We start from the raw sequence: 17,199 nt of genomic DNA, 5'->3' as shown, positions 1-17,199 counted from the left end.
TGAGGCCCAGAAAGGAGAGTTTGGCAGAGTACACAGGAGAAGAGTTTTCCAAAACTGCTTCCCTGCCTGTACATGTCAGCAGGGTGTTAGGCATTCCCTGATGTTTCTGAGTCGTTTGATTTTCTGAGCTGCTGTCCTTGGTGCTCCTGTAGACAACTCAACATCTGAATATGGGTTTCAGTGACAGCATTGCCTCATCTCTTTTCAAATGCCATCTCCCTGCAGACATTGCCGAGGGAATGGCTTTGCCACAAAGCATTGTCTCTCCCCTGGAGAAGATGTGCATGGACTGGCAGCAAAGACCTGGAGCAGGACTCTTCAACGTGGGCAATTCCTGCTACATCAATGTGATCCTGCAGTGCCTGACATACACACCGCCTCTGGCCAACTACCTACTGTCTTCCAAGCACAGCCAGGCGTGTGAGTACCTCTGGGAACATCTCCTTGTAAATCTCTTGGGCACATGCCAACTATTCCCAGAACATGCATTCAGCTAAAGGAGAACAGCAGCTCTTCTTTCTCAGCCCTATGAGCTTATGTTATGAGAGCATCAGCTGAAAGATGCCTGTCTTATCAAGGTGCACTCACCTTCTGCAGAATGCTCTTCCTAGCCCCAAGTTCCTATCCCTGCAAGATCAACTCTCTTGCCTTATTCCACAGAACACTTCAGCCACTTAAGCCTCCTCTGAAGCATGTTTTCTGTGCACTAAAATGTCCTGGACTTGTTGGGACATTGGTAGTTTGGGAGTAAAGAAGAGTAGGCTGTTCTTAGAACTTCAAGATCTCCATTAGGTTTCCCAAGAAACAGAGATGTTATCCTGAGGAGCTTCTGTCCCTCCCTTCCCTGCTCCCTCCCTCCTTCCCTCTTCAGGTCAGCACCAAGGCTTCTGCATGATGTGCACCATGGAAGCCCACGTCAGGAAGGTCCTGTGCTCCTCAGCCAGTGCCATTGTGCCTGGAGCTATCCTCAAGAACCTCAAATGTAAGTTATTTTGGCTGCTTCGACAGCTTTTCCTCTTTGTCTTCCCTTCTTCTAGTGGACAGCTACTAAACTCTTTCTCAGTCATAGGAGAACAGTTTGACTATAGCAGGCAGGGGAGCGCTTACGAGTTCTTGCGCTGTACTCTCAGTGCCATGCACAGAGCTTGTCTGAGTGGAAGCAGCAAGTAAGCACAAGCAAATTGCAAGTTTCAATCTTCCCAAACCCTTTTCCCATCAAGGAAAACTGACATCCAGACCTTTCCATCTTAAACCCTCGGAGGAGGTAACTCTCTGCCTTGCCATTTATTTCCAGCTTGGGCGTCTCTTCCCAACAAACTACCATCGTGGATGAAATCTTTGGGGGCTTCATGAAATATACAGGTGTGTTTCCACAATGACTGCTTTACTTGGCTTGTCTGTGCCTTTCTGTCTGCCTGTCACAAGCAGCTGCTGCTGTGATGACTGGCATAGGGAAACCCACGAGCATAAACCAGCACAATCAATAACTTCACTCAGCATTTTGATTTTCCTTCCAGTCAAGTGCTTGAGCTGCCAAGCAGTTGCTGATTCCTACGAGGCCTTCCTGGATGTCACTTTTGATATCAGAGTAAGTGATTTGCAACTGAGCTTCAATACACTCCAAGGCCCCTGTAGCTTTCCAGATCAAAGCCCTTGTTTTAAAAACCTATCATGTGAGCACAAGGGGGCTTGGTGGTGAGTGGGAAGGGGAAAGCACAGTGTCACCTGTGTCCTGCACAGGCCATGGCACTGGTCTCCCTCTGGTGCTGGCTTTGGGCTGCACTAGCAATCATTGCCCCCTCTGCACTCTTGACATACTCTCCTCCTTCCTTTGCCCTCCCTCAATCCCTATCTGGCTCCCAGGCTCATAGGTAGGATCAGTTTTCACTGTTGATGCCCCTGCATGCCACTGGGAGCTGAACTGAGTGGTGGCAACACAGAGGGAGTTCTTGATGACTCTGGGAGTCCCTGGGACATGAGGGAAATGTTCAGCCTCACACCCTCCTTCTGCCTCCTCCCTGGGTAATGCTGGCTCTCCTCAGCATCAGCTGCCTGGCTCTTCTTGTCGACTCCTGGCAAGTGTTTGTGGGAGAGCATTTTCTGCAGATCCTTTCTCACTCCTCCAGGCAGCCTCATCCATCACCACACTTCTGGAGGACTGTGTCACACCCCAGCAGCTGGATCAGAAAGAGTGCTTCACATGTAGCAAGTAAGATGATTCCACACGACATAACCCCAGAGCCATGAGGGGCTGCATGGCCCTGAACAGAAGTCATCTTCTCAAGGAGCTTTAATGCACAATAACAAGACACAACTTTTTCCATATGCCCCTGAATAACCCTAAAATAGCATCAGGATGTGTGAGGACAGGAGAAAGGTTGCGTGGCCTTCTTGGGGAAGAGTGGGTGCATTTCAGCACTTGGCTGTGTGCTTGGTTTCAAGGTGTGAGAAGAAAGCTGCTGCCTCCGAGAACGCTACAGTCCATCGTGCACCCAGAGTCCTCACGCTGTGTCTGGAAAGGGCCGACCAACAGAATGGCGTGAAGATCAGCAAGGTGTGTGTGCAAGTGAAGTGCAACTTTCTAAGGCAGAAGATTCCCCAAAGCTCTGTCGCAAGATGTTGGGATTTTTGTGTTCCCTTCTGGGGAGAGAATTCCCATGAAAAGACGAGCTCTGACAGATCTGCTTTGGCTGAGAACAGTTTCCAGCCACCCAAGGCATTACATGCTGAAGGCTATTTTTAATGTGGCAGCTGAGCTTCATTTCTGAGCCCTCTTGGTCTCTCTGTAGTTTGTGGAGTATCCTGAGTACTTGGATCTTCGGCCATACATGTCAGACACAGCTGGAGAACCCCTCCTATACTCCTTGTGTGCCATCGTGGTTCACAGTGGGGACACCTGTCTTGAGGGACACTTTTTGTGCTACACAAAGGTAAAGAGCAACTCCCATCGTGACCTGGAGAAATGTGTGTTGGGAAACATCAACTTTCCCAGCAGTGTTCCTGGCAGCCAGAGTTTTGGGGGAGAAGGTCTCCTTTGGGACTGGACTGGATTTGTTTTTGTGTACTCCGGGATTGGCAGTTTTCTGCCTTTGGTGTGGTGGAGAAACCCTGCAGTTCCTCTGAGAACTGGATGCCTTTCTTTGCAGGCCAGCAATGGGCTGTGGTACAAGATGGATGACGACTATGTGGAAAATTGTGACATCCATACAGTTCTGGGGCAGCAAGCCTACTTGTTGTTTTATACCAGGTAAAAACCAGAACCATGTGGTCAAGAAACATTTCCTTATCCTCTCTTAGCTGTTTGTCTTCTCCTCCTCCTGAGTGTTTCTGCCACAGGAGACAATTCCTTCCTGCATCCTTCAGTGCTGTCACTTGTGAGATGCCTCACTGCAGTCCTCCTCTTTCCCTGCTGGCCTTTAGGGTGCTGCCCTGTGGAAACTGGCCCTTGTCTGCTCTCTGCAGCTGGCTCGTGTAGAGAAGAGGACTTAAAGGGAGAGCCTAGGAAAGATGGGGAGGGACTCCTTGTCAGGGAGTGTCCTGATGGGGCAAGGGGAAATGGTTTTAAAGTGAAAGAGGGAACAATTTAGATTAGATTAGATTAGATTAGATTAGATTAGATTACATTACATTACATTAGATTACATTAGATTAGATTAGATTACATTAGATTACATTAGATTACATTAGATATTAGGCAGAAATTCTTCCCTGTGAGGACCTGGCGCAGGGTGCCCAGAGAAACTGTGGCTGCCCCGTTCCCGGGAGTGTCCAAGCCCAGGATGGACAGGGTTTGGAGCAGCCTGGGATAGTGCATGCTGTCCCTGCCCATGGCATGGCGGCTGGAATGAGATTTCTCTCATCCAGATTCTGGGATTCTGTGAAGTGGAGGCCATAGAGGGTAAAAAGATGAGGACTCGCTCTGACAGTGGCAGACCTGGTGGGAGGACCCTAGTTCAACTTACCACTGGTGACCTTAGGGAAGTCTCTCTGTTGCTCCAAGAAAGCAACTGAATCCCAGAGGAACCTACAAAGAATGCCTGAAGCAGAGAGAACTCTTTTTACCTCCAGGTGCTGTGATCTGAAAACGAGAGAAATGATGGCTTCCTCTCCAGCACCACCATATGCCCTTTCCACACGGGGCCAGAGAGGAGCCAGCCACCAGCAGGCAAGATCTGCAGTGCCACAGGCTCTGCCTGGTAGGATGAAGGTGGTGCCCAGCCAGAGGAACCATGCCAGGGAGAGGGTCCGGAGCAGATCCCCACAGGGGAACAATGATCTCTGCACCATCAACGGCACCAAGAGCAGTTTAACAACAAGGAAGAGGAAGAGAACCAGTCCTGTACGCCTTGACCGTGCTCCCACGAGTGCCACAGCTCCCGGGCCCTCCAAAAGGATCAGGATCTACCAGCATGTTCCTGTAGTAGGCCTGGCTTGGGTGCAAACCTTTCCAGTACAGAGTGCACTGGGCAGACCCTCGTGGCACGACTATGGTCTCTGGAGCCACGCTGTGGGTATCACCAGCTTTTACCAGCCAATGTGGTGGTTTTAACATCCCAGAGACATATGGCAGACAAACACAGCCTGCATGATTGCAGCAGCACAGCATCTGAAGTGAACAACCTTTTTGGAATCAACAAGCAGAAAAGCCAAAACCAGAAATAAAGCCCCTTGCTGGCCTGTGCAGCACCAGATCTAAGTATGTTTCGTCTCCAATATTCTGATGATTACAATAGGAAAGGTCATTGGAGGAGACAGTCCTGCAGAGGTGGGGGCAGCACTGTGCTGAGCCAAAGTCCTTCCCTGCTTGGACACTCATGCTCACTTCCAAAAAGAGCTGGCTGTGCATTCACAAAGAAACCAGCTCAAAAATTTAGTCTGTGTCAGAGGTAGGCATCGAGTCAACTACTAAAGGAAGCCAATTGGGCCCCCGTCTCTTTTTTCTTTCTTTCTCTCTGGCTTTTTTGTCTTGCAGTCCCAGCTCCAGACCATCCACACTAGAACCAACATGGGATCTATGGACTGGTGATAAGCTTTGTTCTCTCTCCCCTTTTTCTGTCTTTATTTCTCTCCTGCCTTGCTTTATCTGAGCAAAGCATGGCTATCATATTCTACCCTGTGCTTCACACTGAAGTTCGTTGAGGGAGTGGGGAGCCTCTGCAAGTGTCTTGTGGCTGGTTAACCAGCACTTTTGAGGAGCTCGTGGTGGGAGTTGAGAAGTTACTGAAGTGTACTAGATGAAATAGAGGGCCTGTTAGCCACCACTAGCAGGAGCCTCATGTAGAATTTAAGGGTTTGTTAGCTAGAAACTTTTGAGCCTAAATCTTGGGCTGGTTGCCAGAGTTATGGAAACAATAAAACACAAATACCCTGACACACCATGCAATGTCTTTGTTGAGCCTGATGACAATTCCCAGTGAACATCATGCCTCTGTTTGGTGGGTTGTGACATGGTCCTGGAAGAGCAATTTAAAGGGTGTTTCCTTCCTCGTAGGTTTGAGGCAGCTGGTTTGGAGGCACTGTGTGATGTTTGTGTGATGGGATTTTGAAAGCTGTGTGCTTGCATCCAGCAATCTGTTGCTTTTAAAGATGGAGTTCAAGTCACTCTAAAGGACATCGGCTGGATGTGTCAATACTGGAGGGCCAGGAACAAACAGCATCTCCCAAGGGTCAGGGGCTGATCCTGTTGAATGTCTTCCTGAACTGGATGCTGGGGCAGAGAGAACGCTCAGCAAGTTGGAAGAGGACACCAGGAGTGGTACCTGGCTCAGGGGACTTGTGCCACTGCAGCAGTGACAAGGGCAGATTGTCAGCCAGGATGAGGGAGGAGCAGATGATCTGAGCTGTGCAGTGGCAGATAGCAAGGAGTGCATGAAGTACCAAAAGTGTCCCTAGTATGGAGCAGCTTGCACAAAGAGCACCAGCAGACTGCCCTGACTGCCCTCCAAGTGCTGCCTCTAGTAAGGGAGCACTCAGAGACACTGCAGAGCCTCGCACAGCTCTGCCAGCTGCTCACTCCTCCACCATGAGGCTTGGCCATGAAGAACAAAAGTCCCTTCAGAAGTTCCCTGCTCGTCCAGGCCGGTTGTGATCCTCAACAGCTTATCTTTCAGCACACAGGGACAGCAAAACGTGCTGCTGTGCCTTCAAGATTACTTTCTTGAAGTACATCCGTCCTTCCTGGACCCCTTTGTTTTTAAGGGCTGTTTCCCAATGAACTTTCCAAATCAGCTTTCTGAAAAGGCCAAAGTCTGCCCTCCAGAACACAGTGTGGAAGTTTTGTTGTTGCCCCACCAGATTTCACCAATTATTAAGAATTCAGTTATTTCATAATCATCAGCCTGGAGGTTATGATCCAAACAGTAAACTTGCCTTCAGAACCAAACCCTGTCTGAGGTGGCACATTAATTTCTGTCGAGTGTGACCAAGCAAGAAAGAACAGGGGTTTTGTTGTTTTTTGGGTTTTGTTTTGGTTTTTTTTTTTAAATTGTGAAAAAAGCCAACTTGCCTGAAAAGAAGGCTTTGGAGAGGAAAAACCCTGCTTAGAACTCACAAAAAGAGAAGTTGTGAACTGAAACATTCTTTGGACACTAAAAATAAGACTTTGTGGGTCTAAAAGGAGCTGTTTAGGAAGCCAGAACTAAGAGCTTGGGAAGGAAACATCACGTTTAGGACCATCGCAATGCAGATTTGTAGACTAGGCAGGATTTCTGTCCAATAAATGAGGGTTTATACTCAAAAGATGAAACTCTGTGCCCTGAAAAAAAGCAACAGCTAATCTAAGAGAAGTTGGGAGCCCAAAAATTAGGATTTTGGCCCCAAAATTGAGGCTTTAGGTATGAAAAAAATTAATTGGTGAGATGCTACAAATGACCTCGTGGACCTTATAATGTAGATGAACCTCTCTCTCCCCAGGAAATAAAGCTTTGGTGCTCACTAGAGGGCTTCAGGCACTCCAGTGGAAACTTGGAGTGGTAAAACAGGGATTTGGACCCTCCAAAAAAGGTTTGGATCTCAAAAAGTGGGCTTGGGGCTCTAAAAATCGAGCTTTGAAAATAGAGAGTTTGAACTCTGAAGTTAGGTTTCGTGCCCTCAAAGGATACTTTGTTGTCATTTTAAAGCTTTGCTCCTAAAAAGAGATGTCCTGGAGCCTCTGTTTCCCTCTGCCTCCCCCACCCAGGATGCCCCTGGAGTCCCTCCCTGCTTTCTCCCCCTCGCTGTGGGAGCAGCAGCCCTGTACCCCACATCCCCAGGGTGTTCTGGTCCCCCTTAAGGGCGCCTGGCCAGCACTGGCCCCGTGCCCTGAGCCTGACAGGCGTTCCCAGCTGCTCCACCATGGAGGAGACGTGAGTGCACCAGGATCCCCGGGGCTCCCCCGCCGCTGGCACCCCCTGAACCCTCTGTTCCTGCAGGGTGCCCTCGGTGGAGGCCTACGAGGCTGCCATGGTGCTGAGCGGGGTGGGGGACGCGCTGGGGTACCGGGCAGGCCGCTGGGAATACTGCACCTCGGGCCCCCAGATCCACGCTGAGCTGGCCCAGCTGGGCGGGCTGGCAGCCATCAGCCTGGAGCCCCCCGAGTGGCCCGTGAGCGACGACACCGTCCTGCACCTCGCCACCGCCGAGGGGCTGGCCACAGGTGCGGGGACTCCGTGACACCCCCCTGCCAGAAGGGCCTGGGTTGGGGTCTCCATGGTGCCCCGGGCTGGCACTACAGGGGGGTGTGTTCCCTAGGTGTGTCCCCTAGGGGGTGGGGGGTCCCTGCTCTGTTCCTTGGGCTGCCTGGTGGGGTCTGGGAGTGCGTCTGGCTTTCCCCTTACAGCCCCGGGATGTGTCGGGAAGGTTCCCATTACATCCCTGGCTCAGACTGGAGGATTGATGGGAGGAGCTCTGGGGGGGCTTTGGGGCATCGTCATTCCACTCCCCCCACCTTTTAGGGGTTTCCAGAGAGGCTTGGGGGGATGTGTATCCTCATTTCCTCTGGGTGGGGGTGGTGTGAGGACTGTGAGTCTGTCTGTGTCTGTGTTTTCACTCATTTATCTGCCCTTTCCTCCCATATTGGGTTCTGGAGACAAGGACAATTCCCCCTCCCACTCTGGGAACCTGGCAGGGTACCCCTTTTCTCACTCACTTTGGAGTACTCAGGAGCATTCTCCATTTCTCCACAAAACTTGTCCTGCTTCCCCTCCAGTTTTGGGGGGTTTTGTGGGGCAGTGTTCCCTTTCCCCACATTTTTGGGGGTGGTGCAATAGGGGTCTTCTTCTCCCATTTCAGTTTTGGGGGGTGCATGGGGCCTCTCCTTGCCTGCCTGGGTAACCTGGGGGGTCTTCACACCCCTGCACAGGCCTGGAGGGGGAACCCCTCCTGCAGGAGCTGGCTCGCCGCTATGTGGCCGCCATGGGGGACATGGAGGGACGCAAGCCCGGACCCAGCAGCATCCTAGGTGAGCAGGGCCCAAGGATCCGGGGAGAGGCAGAGAGGGAGCTCAGGGAGCTCAGGGAGCCTCACGGCCCCATGTCCTCCCAGGCACCTCGCAGCTGCGGCCAGGGGAGCCCGAGGGCTATCGCATCCCCTTCAACCCCCGAGGCACCGGCTGCGGGGCCGCCATGCGCAGCCTGGCCATCGGCCTCAGGTGGGCAGAGGGACAGCGGGGACTCGTGGGGACAGGGATGGTGGTGTCAGAGCTGGGGGATGCGAGGATGTGGAGGTGTTAGAATGGGTAGAATGGGGGAGACAGGGACTCCACATAGGGACATGGGGAGAGACAGGAGGACACGGGATGGGGATAAGGGGGTGGAGAGTGGGGACATGAGGATGTTTGGGCTGGGGAAATGGCAGTGCCAGAGCTCGAGGGAAGGGGACTTAAAGGGATGGGGTGGGAATATGGGGTTGGTGAAACTGGAGAGGACAAGGTCCAGGCCTTGGGGACATGTGGTGCTGGAGATGGGAGGCTGGGGACAGAGAACATGGGGATAGCAATAGGGAAGAGGGACACAGGTCACAGAGCAGCTGAGAGTGGGACGTGGAAGTGATGGGGCTAGGAGATGGGCACAGCAGGGACAAGGACAGCAGGGACAAGGGTGGTGGTGTGGGAATGGGGACAAGGCTGGAAATACAGGAGCAGGGGGGTGGGGACCGGTCTGATGCCAGTGCAGGTACCCACATGCCTGCGAGCTGCCGACCCTGATCCGGGTGAGCATCGAGAGCGGGCGCATGACCCACCACCACCCCACTGGTGAGTGCCAGACTGGCAGGGGAGGGCTGGAGGGGATGGCAGAACCCCCCTGACCCCCTGTCCCCACAGGATACCTCGGAGCACTGGCAGTGGCCCTCTTTGGGGCACTGGGGGCTCGAGGTGAACCCCCAGAGCGCTGGGGGGCTGAGCTGTTGCGGGTCCTGCCCCTGGCATGGGACTACGTGGAGGGCACCGGGGTGGCCGTGGAGGACAATGCTGCTGCCTGGCCATTCTTTGGGGAGGCGTGGCACCGGTGAGGGGGCACTGTGAGGGTTCTGGGGGGACACTGGGAGCACAAGGCAGGGGTTAGGAAGGATCCTGAGAAGGGCTCAGGGTCCATTAGTGCCACTGATGCCAGCTAGCTTCTCTGCCAGCCCCAGCAGTGCATCACAGTGGTGTCACTGGTGCCACTGCTGACCCTGATGCCCAGTCCGTTCACAGGGCTGGCAGTGCCCATCCTGTCCCTGCTGCACCTAGCATCCCTCATGTCCCTGCCAGAGATGCCATCCTTGGGGACGTGACCTCTGTGTCCCTGGGGTATCCTTGGTGTTACTGGTGTCCCTGCTGTGCCCAGTGCCATGACACCCCCCCAGGCTTCCTGATTGTCCCCAGTGTCCCCACAGGTATCTGGGGTCACAGGGGCTGCTGGAGAGCCACAGCCCAGTGAGCCCCAGTATCACGTGGTGGCCCACGACCTCAGTGTCCCCGTGTCTCTGCAGGTACCTGGACTCCCGTGGGCTCCTGGAAGGCCGTGGCCCACCACGGGTGCCATCCCTCCCATCCCCAGCTGAGCGGGACACAGAGTACCTAGGCTGGGCATTGGAGGGGTGGCCAGGGCGTAGCGGCCACGATGCACCCATGGTGGCCTTGGAGTCCCTGCTGGCAGCTGGCAGGAGCTGGGAAGAGCTGTGTGCCAGGGCTGTGCTGCACGGGGGGGACAGTGACTCCACGGGGACCATCGCTGCTGGCTGCTGGGGGCTACGGGAGGGGCTGGCCGGGGTCCCGCCGGGGCTGCACTGCCGCCTCGAGCACCGTGGGCGGCTGCGCGACGCTGCCCACCGGCTGCACGCGCTGGCCTGGGGGACACCATGAGTCTGTCCCTGCTACCACCTGCTGTCCCTGCTACCCCTGCTGTCCCTCTCCACGGAAAGCTGCTGGGGCTGCCAGGGCACAGCAGAGACCTGCATGGGGTCATGGAGGGGCTTGGGTGCTACTGGCCTGGGAGACCCTTCAGGGTGTGCTGGGGTCCAAGGCAAGCCCAGGGACACCACGCCAGCTGCTTTCCCTCATAGCCCTCCCCAGAACTGGCCAAGGAGCCTCAGCCACCCCTCAGTAAAAAACATCTCCAGAGTCACCCTGGGTCTGCATTTGTGTTCTGCGCCTCTCGTCCTGCCTCTGCCTGGGCTTAAGGTCCAGAGCATTACTCTTCAGATTCAGCCCCAAGTTTTTCAAGTGCAAACCTTTATTTATCCAATGCAGTCCTCAAAAGTAAGGAAAACAGCACCACTTTTAAATCACCAAAGCCTACGCACTTGGAAGACTAAATAGTCAATTTAAGGTCCAAACCGACATTTTCTTGCTACAAAACCACATTTATATATTCAAGGTTTGTGTTTTTCAAGTCTAAGACTCATTTGGAGGGCCCAGAGTGTAATTTTGAAGGTACCAAGTTTGATCTCACCATGCCATCAGTGTCACCCACCGCAGACAGACCCATGGCCACACACTGCCTGAGGAGGGCTGCTGCAAGTCCCGGGGGTGTGCTGAGGAGCGCTGTATTTGCTCTCCTCCCCCATATTTCTTTGGGGTCAACCTCCTGCAACATTCTGGGGGTAATTTGGAGCCTTGGGGCTGCCCTTTCCAATCCTTTCAGGGCCAAACTTTGTAATTTGGGGGTAATCCTCCTAAATATTGGGGTCCTCTAGTGGCGTCCTAGGGTCTCTAGGGGCATCGCCCCAGATTTCCCCGGTCTCTCAATGGTTAATAAAAACAGGTTCGAGGTTCGGTTGCTCCGCAATTTGCCAGTGCCCTCCTTCTCTGCCTCTGGTTCTGTCCTCCCCCCATATCCAGCCCAGACGTCCTGCCCCAGGCCCAGTAACTCGCCCGTCCCGTATCCACCATGGGAGCGGGTCCGGACCGTGATCAATGGCGGACACGCCCCTCACGGTGCAAGAGAAGGGGCGGGGCCTGCCACGGGCAGGTGCGGCTCCACCTCGCCCCCAAGGAATGAGTGACAGCTGCAGTAACCAATGGCGCAGTGGAGGGGCGAGCTTCGCTTGACAACCAATGGCATCGCAGAGCGGCTAACGGCGTTGCTCTGACGGGCGGCGCCGGCAGCCAATGAGCGGCGGAGGGCGGTGCGGCCAGCCAATGGGGCGGGGCGGGGCGCGGCTGCGGCGCGGAGATCGCGGCGGGTGGTGAGCCTCCTCCCATGCGGCAGGGCTGCTCCCGGTATCAGCTGAGCGTCACTGCGCGTCCGGGCCTCCCCCACTTCCCTTCTCCCGGTATCCCCAGAACAGGCCCCCGAGGCCCTGGGACTCCCGTTGCTCCCCAGGCAGCAGGCCCAAGCCCATGGCTTTCCCCTTGTTCCTCTGCATTCTCTCCACCCCTTCAGACTGCGCCCGCCCCCAGCGGAGCCCAAGTCAGCAAAAGCTCTGAGGTCCTGTCCGGTCACCACTCGGGGTGTTGTGGGTTCCCCTTCCTACCCCGTCAGTGAGTGGTCCCGCTCTGCATTCAGCAGCCCAGAATCCACCCCAGCTCACCTGTCTCGAGCCCTCCTGCTGGGGTCTCCTTTCCCGGGGGTGCTCTCTGTGCTCCGGGAGTGCCCCTGTCTGCCCAGGGTCCCTGTGCCCGCAGACGCCCTCGCGCCATGGCCGAGCCGCGGTACCTGCAGGCCGAGTGCGCGTTCCGGCCCGGGGCTCACACGGTGCGGGTGACCCTGACCCGCAGCACCTTGCGGGTGGAGGTGGAGGCTCACGGCACCGCCGACCTGTGGAGGGGCGAGTTCGATGCCACCTGTGAGTGCCGGAGGGAACCAGGGGGGGCTGAGGGGATCTCCCACGACTGCCACTGACTGATGTGCTGCCCCTGCTCGCAGTCATCGAGGACCTGACCCGCAAAACGGGGAATTTTAAGCAGTTTGGCATCTTCTGCAGCATGCTGGAGTCGGCACTGACACAGGTGTGGCCGTGCTGCTCCCCCACACGGCGTTTTGGGGGTACCTGGGGTGGGGTGTGTCCCACCGAGCCCTCCTGCTTTTCAAACTTTCTGCAGAGTAGCGACTCTGTCAGCCTGGAGCTGCTCACCTACACCGACCTGGAGACCCTGCACAGCCGCAAAGTGGGGGTCACCCGGCCTCCCCCTTCCACCCGTTCCCCCCTCAACACCAAGCGCTACCTCATCCTCGTCTACTCCGTGGAGTTCGATAGGTGACAGGGGGTGGCAGGCAGGGGTCCCAGGGGAGTGACACCAGCCTCATCTCCTCCACGTTCTCTCCTCCAGGATCCATTACCCCCTGCCCCTGCCCTACGCGGGGCGGCCAGACCTCGTGGCCCTGGTGCGGGAGCTGCAGGAGCAGCTGGCGCAGCTCCGGGCCCAGCGCCTGGAGGAGACCCAGCACTTGCGGGACGCGTGAGTGGGGCCGGTGACAGCCGGAAGGGTTTGGGGGTGCCTATCTCACAGGGTGAGGAAGGAACCCCCAGACCACCCCCTGCCATCCCCCCCAGGCTGTGGCAGGCAGTGGAGGAGAAGCGGGCAGCAGAGGCCCGGCACCAGCGCGAGTACCAGCAGATGGCTGCAGAGGTGGGAGGGGTGGACCTGCTCTTGGTAGGGACAGGGGCTGCCAGATGCACAGTGAACTTTTTCTCCCCCTTCACAGCTGACCCAGGCAAAGGCATCGGAGAAGAGGCTGCAGCTGCGGGTGAAGAACCTGACAGCTGAACTGGCCTCCTGCAAGAGGGGGTGAGGCCAGGGTGAACCCTGCAGGAGGACTCTCATGATGCTGGGGTGTCCCCCTGTCCCCCCCTGATGATACTGGTCCTATTGGCAGCCGCCAGAAATCTGCCAGCCCGGCCCCACGCCCCCAGGAGCGACGCTCAGCATCCCTGGAGAGCCACAGGAGCAGCCGGGGTCACCCCTCGCCAAAGTCCCCATCACCTGCAGGTGTGGGACGCTTGGGAACACACACCCAGGAGTGGGGACAGGACACAGCTCCTGTCCCCCTCACCCTGACCCCCTCCTCTGCCTCCCCCTGCCAGGTTCCCGCCCACCACGCTTCGACCCCACTGCCTTTGTCAGGGCCCGGCAGTGCCGGCAGAAGGAAGCTGAGCTCAGAAAGTAAGCAGTGGTGACTGAGCTTGTCACCATCCATCCCTGGTACCTGGGGAGCCTTCTCTCCCCTTCAAACCAGTGATCCCCCTCACCTCCATCTCCCTTGGGTGCAGCCAGCGCCGTGGAGGGGTTTCTGGCAGCACCAGTCCAGCGAGGAGCCACAGGCGCAGCTCGTCTGGTGAGTGGGGAACAGGAAGAGCTGAGGGTGCCCCACTGACTTTAGGGTTCCTTTAACTTCCCCCCATTCCCATTTCTCCCTGCAGCTGAAAGCTCCCGGAGCTGTCGCTTGGGAGGGAGCTCTGGCAGCAAAGGCAGTGAGCGCCCTGAGCCCGTGCCCTGCAGGTAATGCTGGGGTTGGGCAGGATGTTTGGGCATCCCTTCTAGCACCCTTTAACCTCCACGCCTTGGGCAGGGACAGGAGAGTGACCCGTACACGGAGACCCCTGAGCATCTCGTCCTGCAATGGCCCCTGCATGGTGAGTGGCTGCCCCTTTGGGGTTCCCCCACCCCTCTTCATCCCAAAGCAGGGTGACCAGGAGGTCACTGGTAACCCCCCAACCTCCCCCCAGGTGTCTCGCCCAGCTGCCAGCCGCAAGCTGCCAGGGTGCAGGACTGGTGGCAAGCGCCCTGGTAAAGGTGAGACCCCCATCTGACGCCCTACATATTTGAGGGATACCCAGTCCAGACCTTTGTTAACCCTTTTTTCATGCACCCCCCAGAGAACCATATCAAGGAGTCCTCAGCTGAACTGGCTGAGATTGATGCCCGCCTGCAGGCTCTGCAGGAGTACATGGACAGCCTGAACACCCGCATGTGACCCCCTCCAGGGACACACACCCTGTCCCTGTGTGACAGTGATGGTGTGGTACAACTGTCCCCACAAATAAACGCTTGTGTGACCCCAGAGTGTGTCCTTCTTGGGGTGCGGGTGGTGTCCTTTGGGAGGGACGGAGTGTTGGAGCCAGGGGCACCAGGGACATCACAAGAGGGTGACAGTACCAGTGCTTGGAGACACGTGGGATACAGCCCAGGCCACCAACCTTGTCCCCTAGGCTACCAGTGAATTCAAAGGCCACTGCAATGTGACATCAGCAGCCGTGTCACCCTACTCTGTCCCAGCACCCTAGGGTGAGCCTGTCACCCTTTCTGCCACATTACTGTCCTCACAGCAGACATAATGTCTTCATAGTGGCCAAGCTCCCCACTATGGCTCTGACACCACCACGGCTTTATTCAGTTCAATGTCACATAAAACAGTGGCATTTGGAGACAATGGTGAGAAGCCAGCACCAGGCTGCAGTTCAGGGATGGTAGCAGCTGGCCAGGGGACCAGCAGCAATGATGTCACCAGAGCATGCAGGTCCTGGAGCACCAGACCGGCAGTCTCTGTGCCAAAGCACTGTTCAGTGTCACTGTGGCTACACTGGTGATGGTGCCACCATTGAGAAGAGGTCTCCAGGGTCAGTGTGGGGTGCTGCAAACATGACTCGGTGCCACCACAGCTCCACCCTCGGCAGGACGCTGCACTGATGATCCTGACGGTGATCAGGTACCACCCTGCCGTGGCAGGTGCGCTACTGGTGATGCCGAGGACAGCAGTGATGCTGGCAGCTGCCCGCAGATGTCTGGCAGATGGTGCTGCCGCTGGCGCCAGCCGCAGCGGGGCCGGTGCAGGCGGTGCCCCATAACTGTGGCAGTCAGAGCTGCCCGCGGATGTCGGGCAGGAGGTGACAGGCTGTGACGATGTCGATGGTGTCGGCCACGGCGCGCAGATCGCGGCGGGCCAGGCGCAGGCAGTGCGCGGCTGCGGCGGCGGTCACCTGTGCCCGGCTCAGGGCTCCCCCCAGCCCGCCCAGGCTCCGGGCAGCGCTGCCGTAGCTGTGCCGCAAGGCGCTGCCCACCGCGCCCCGCAGCCGCCCCGTGCCCTCCCGCAGCCGCTGCTGCAGCAGCGAGGGGCCGCCCCCCCACACGGCCGCCGGCTCCTCCGCCGGCACCGGCGGCGTCTTCGGCCTCTGCTCCTCCTCCTCCTCCTCTTCTTCGGTCTCGGATGCTTCGCCCGGCACCTTCAGCCCGGCTCCGGGGGCCTCCCCTGTCGTCTCCACCAGCAGCTCCGGCTCCGAGTCGCTCTCGGAGGCTTCGCCCGGCACCACCCGGGGCGGGCGGGAGGCGGCCATGCCCTGGGGGAGCACACGGGGTGCGTCAGGAGGGCAGCACCCGGGGCGAGGATCCCGGGCCCATCCCTGCGGAGTCCCTCACCGAGCCCTCCGTGCTCATACCCCTCCAACCCGCGCGGTCCCCCAGCCATCCCGGGGGCTCCCGCAGCCCCACGGCCCCGGCAGTGACCCTAGGTCTCCCCGATCCCGGGTCCCCCCCGATCCCGGCTTCCCCTCTATCCCGGGTCCCTCCCTATCCCGGTCCCCCCTATCCCGGTTCCCCCTGTCCCCCGGACGCTCGCACCTCCTGCCCGCAGCGCCGCAGGTCACATGACGCGCTGCCCACGTGACCTCACCCGGAAGTGCCGGCACTCATCATGGCGGGGGGGGCTTTGCTGCCAGTCTGATTAAAGAGCTCGTGAGTGAGACCGATCGGGAAACTGCCCTTAAATACGCAGGAGCTGACAGCTGTTAGAGGCTACTTTAGCCCTCTGTGTACGGAATCCAGCAAGGCCCGAGAAGAGCACAGGGATGGGATGCAGAGAACCACGATGGGATGGCACGGCACAGGACTCATGGCAGTGAGGACCTGACCCGGGCCAGCCAGCGCGGCTTCACTGAGGGCACGCCCTGTGTGACCAGTCTGGTGGCCTTCTGGGACAGGACAGACTAACCCGTGCCACCTGCCTGGAGTGCTGTAACTCCTTTGGCACGGTCCCACACCTCATCCTCATCTCCAAACTGGGCAGCTAGGGCAGGGCCTCTAGGAGCCCCCAGCGGCTGGGGAAGAGCCCGTGATGCCTCTAGAGCACCGAGGCTGCAGAGATCTGTGGGGATCTGGGGCTTTGGGGGACGGTGTAGAGGCCCCTCATATCTACGATATAACGATCAGAACTAGGCCTGAGACCAGGGTCCAGAACAGAACCAGGTTTAGGGCTAGGACCAGGACCATGGTGGTGAACATGTGCAGCATCAGGACAACAGCTGGGATACAGGATGACAGCTGGGAGTGGGACAAGGACCATGGGGGACACCACAATCAGGAGCATGTTGGGGACCAGGACCAACATGATCAACACATCCAGACCCAGGACTGGCACGGGAAGCAAGACCAGGACCAGACCCAGGAGGGGTACTATAGCCTGACCAAGAATGGCTGTGGACCAGGCCCACTTGGAGAGACTTTCTGTGCTGGAAGGGCATGGCACTGGTGATGTGCCACTGCTAGGGGTTATGCATCAGCTCAGCCTGGTGCAGGCAGGTGTTGATGTGCAGGGCCTCCTCCCCTCAGCTGCTGCTGCATGGGCTGGTGTGGCACCTGCACCCCGGGGGCACCTCTTTGGCACCCAGCCCTGGGCTCCCAGGCACCCCAAATCCCACAGCAGCCTCACCTCCTGCAGCACTCTGAGCCCCCAACAGCACCCTGCATCCCCCCCCCACCCCAGCACCCTTAGCACTGCCCCACAAAGAGAACATCAAAGAATGTAC

At 57.2% G+C, this 17,199-nt stretch overlaps 5 protein-coding genes across 7 annotated transcripts in view; 4 read left to right on the top strand and 1 right to left on the bottom strand.

Annotated features, from left to right (window-relative positions):
- The first annotated feature begins 239 nt into the window (after positions 1-239).
- On the top strand, positions 240-5,026 carry LOC117005436 (ubiquitin carboxyl-terminal hydrolase 17-like). Its single transcript, XM_033077049.1, has 9 exons — positions 240-420; positions 872-982; positions 1,518-1,588; positions 2,127-2,209; positions 2,443-2,554; positions 2,790-2,930; positions 3,147-3,247; positions 4,201-4,339; positions 4,973-5,026. Exons 1-9 carry the CDS (start codon positions 240-242, stop codon positions 5,024-5,026), a joined length of 993 nt encoding a protein of 330 aa, XP_032932940.1.
- A 2,209-nt stretch (positions 5,027-7,235) lies between these two features.
- LOC117005462 (protein ADP-ribosylarginine hydrolase-like) lies at positions 7,236-10,583 on the top strand. 2 transcript variants are annotated; one of them, XM_033077080.1, is made up of 7 exons: positions 7,236-7,343; positions 7,410-7,633; positions 8,339-8,437; positions 8,521-8,626; positions 9,150-9,229; positions 9,299-9,482; positions 9,949-10,583. In XM_033077080.1, exons 1-7 carry the CDS (start codon positions 7,333-7,335, stop codon positions 10,319-10,321), a joined length of 1,077 nt encoding a protein of 358 aa, XP_032932971.1. In that variant the 5' UTR covers positions 7,236-7,332; the 3' UTR covers positions 10,322-10,583. The 2 variants fall into 2 exon arrangements, with proteins under 2 accessions (XP_032932971.1, XP_032932972.1); XM_033077081.1 differs by lacking the exon at positions 9,299-9,482 and having other exon boundaries at positions 9,119-9,229.
- A 1,011-nt stretch (positions 10,584-11,594) lies between these two features.
- Positions 11,595-14,462, top strand: CCDC61 (coiled-coil domain containing 61). Of its 2 annotated transcripts, none has more exons than XM_033076685.1 (14): positions 11,595-11,680; positions 12,086-12,246; positions 12,327-12,409; positions 12,503-12,657; positions 12,731-12,859; positions 12,955-13,030; positions 13,107-13,189; positions 13,278-13,390; positions 13,486-13,564; positions 13,672-13,736; positions 13,822-13,900; positions 13,977-14,034; positions 14,128-14,194; positions 14,278-14,462. In XM_033076685.1, exons 1-14 carry the CDS (start codon positions 11,661-11,663, stop codon positions 14,373-14,375), a joined length of 1,266 nt encoding a protein of 421 aa, XP_032932576.1. In that variant the 5' UTR covers positions 11,595-11,660; the 3' UTR covers positions 14,376-14,462. The 2 variants fall into 2 exon arrangements, with proteins under 2 accessions (XP_032932576.1, XP_032932575.1); XM_033076684.1 differs by having other exon boundaries at positions 13,971-14,034.
- Positions 14,463-14,769: 307 nt separating this feature from the next.
- Positions 14,770-16,090, bottom strand: BLOC1S3 (biogenesis of lysosomal organelles complex 1 subunit 3). The gene is made up of 2 exons (XM_033076695.2): positions 16,016-16,090; positions 14,770-15,735 (listed from the first exon to the last, which is right to left on the bottom strand). Exon 2 carries the CDS (start codon positions 15,730-15,732, stop codon positions 15,256-15,258), a length of 477 nt encoding a protein of 158 aa, XP_032932586.1. The 5' UTR covers positions 15,733-15,735; positions 16,016-16,090; the 3' UTR covers positions 14,770-15,255.
- DHRS7C (dehydrogenase/reductase 7C) overlaps positions 16,061-17,199 on the top strand; it is a 19,932-nt gene continuing 18,793 nt past the window's right edge. Inside the window, exon 1 of the mRNA XM_033076692.1 lies at positions 16,061-16,129. The gene's annotated coding sequence lies outside the window, so the exon portion shown is untranslated. The remainder of the gene's footprint in view (positions 16,130-17,199) is intronic.

This window comes from Catharus ustulatus, chromosome 20 (genome assembly GCF_009819885.2).
Source record: "Catharus ustulatus isolate bCatUst1 chromosome 20, bCatUst1.pri.v2, whole genome shotgun sequence".
NCBI lineage: Eukaryota > Metazoa > Chordata > Aves > Passeriformes > Turdidae > Catharus > Catharus ustulatus.
Note: the sequence above shows the minus strand (reverse complement) of the source record. Positions and strands in the feature narration are given on the sequence as shown.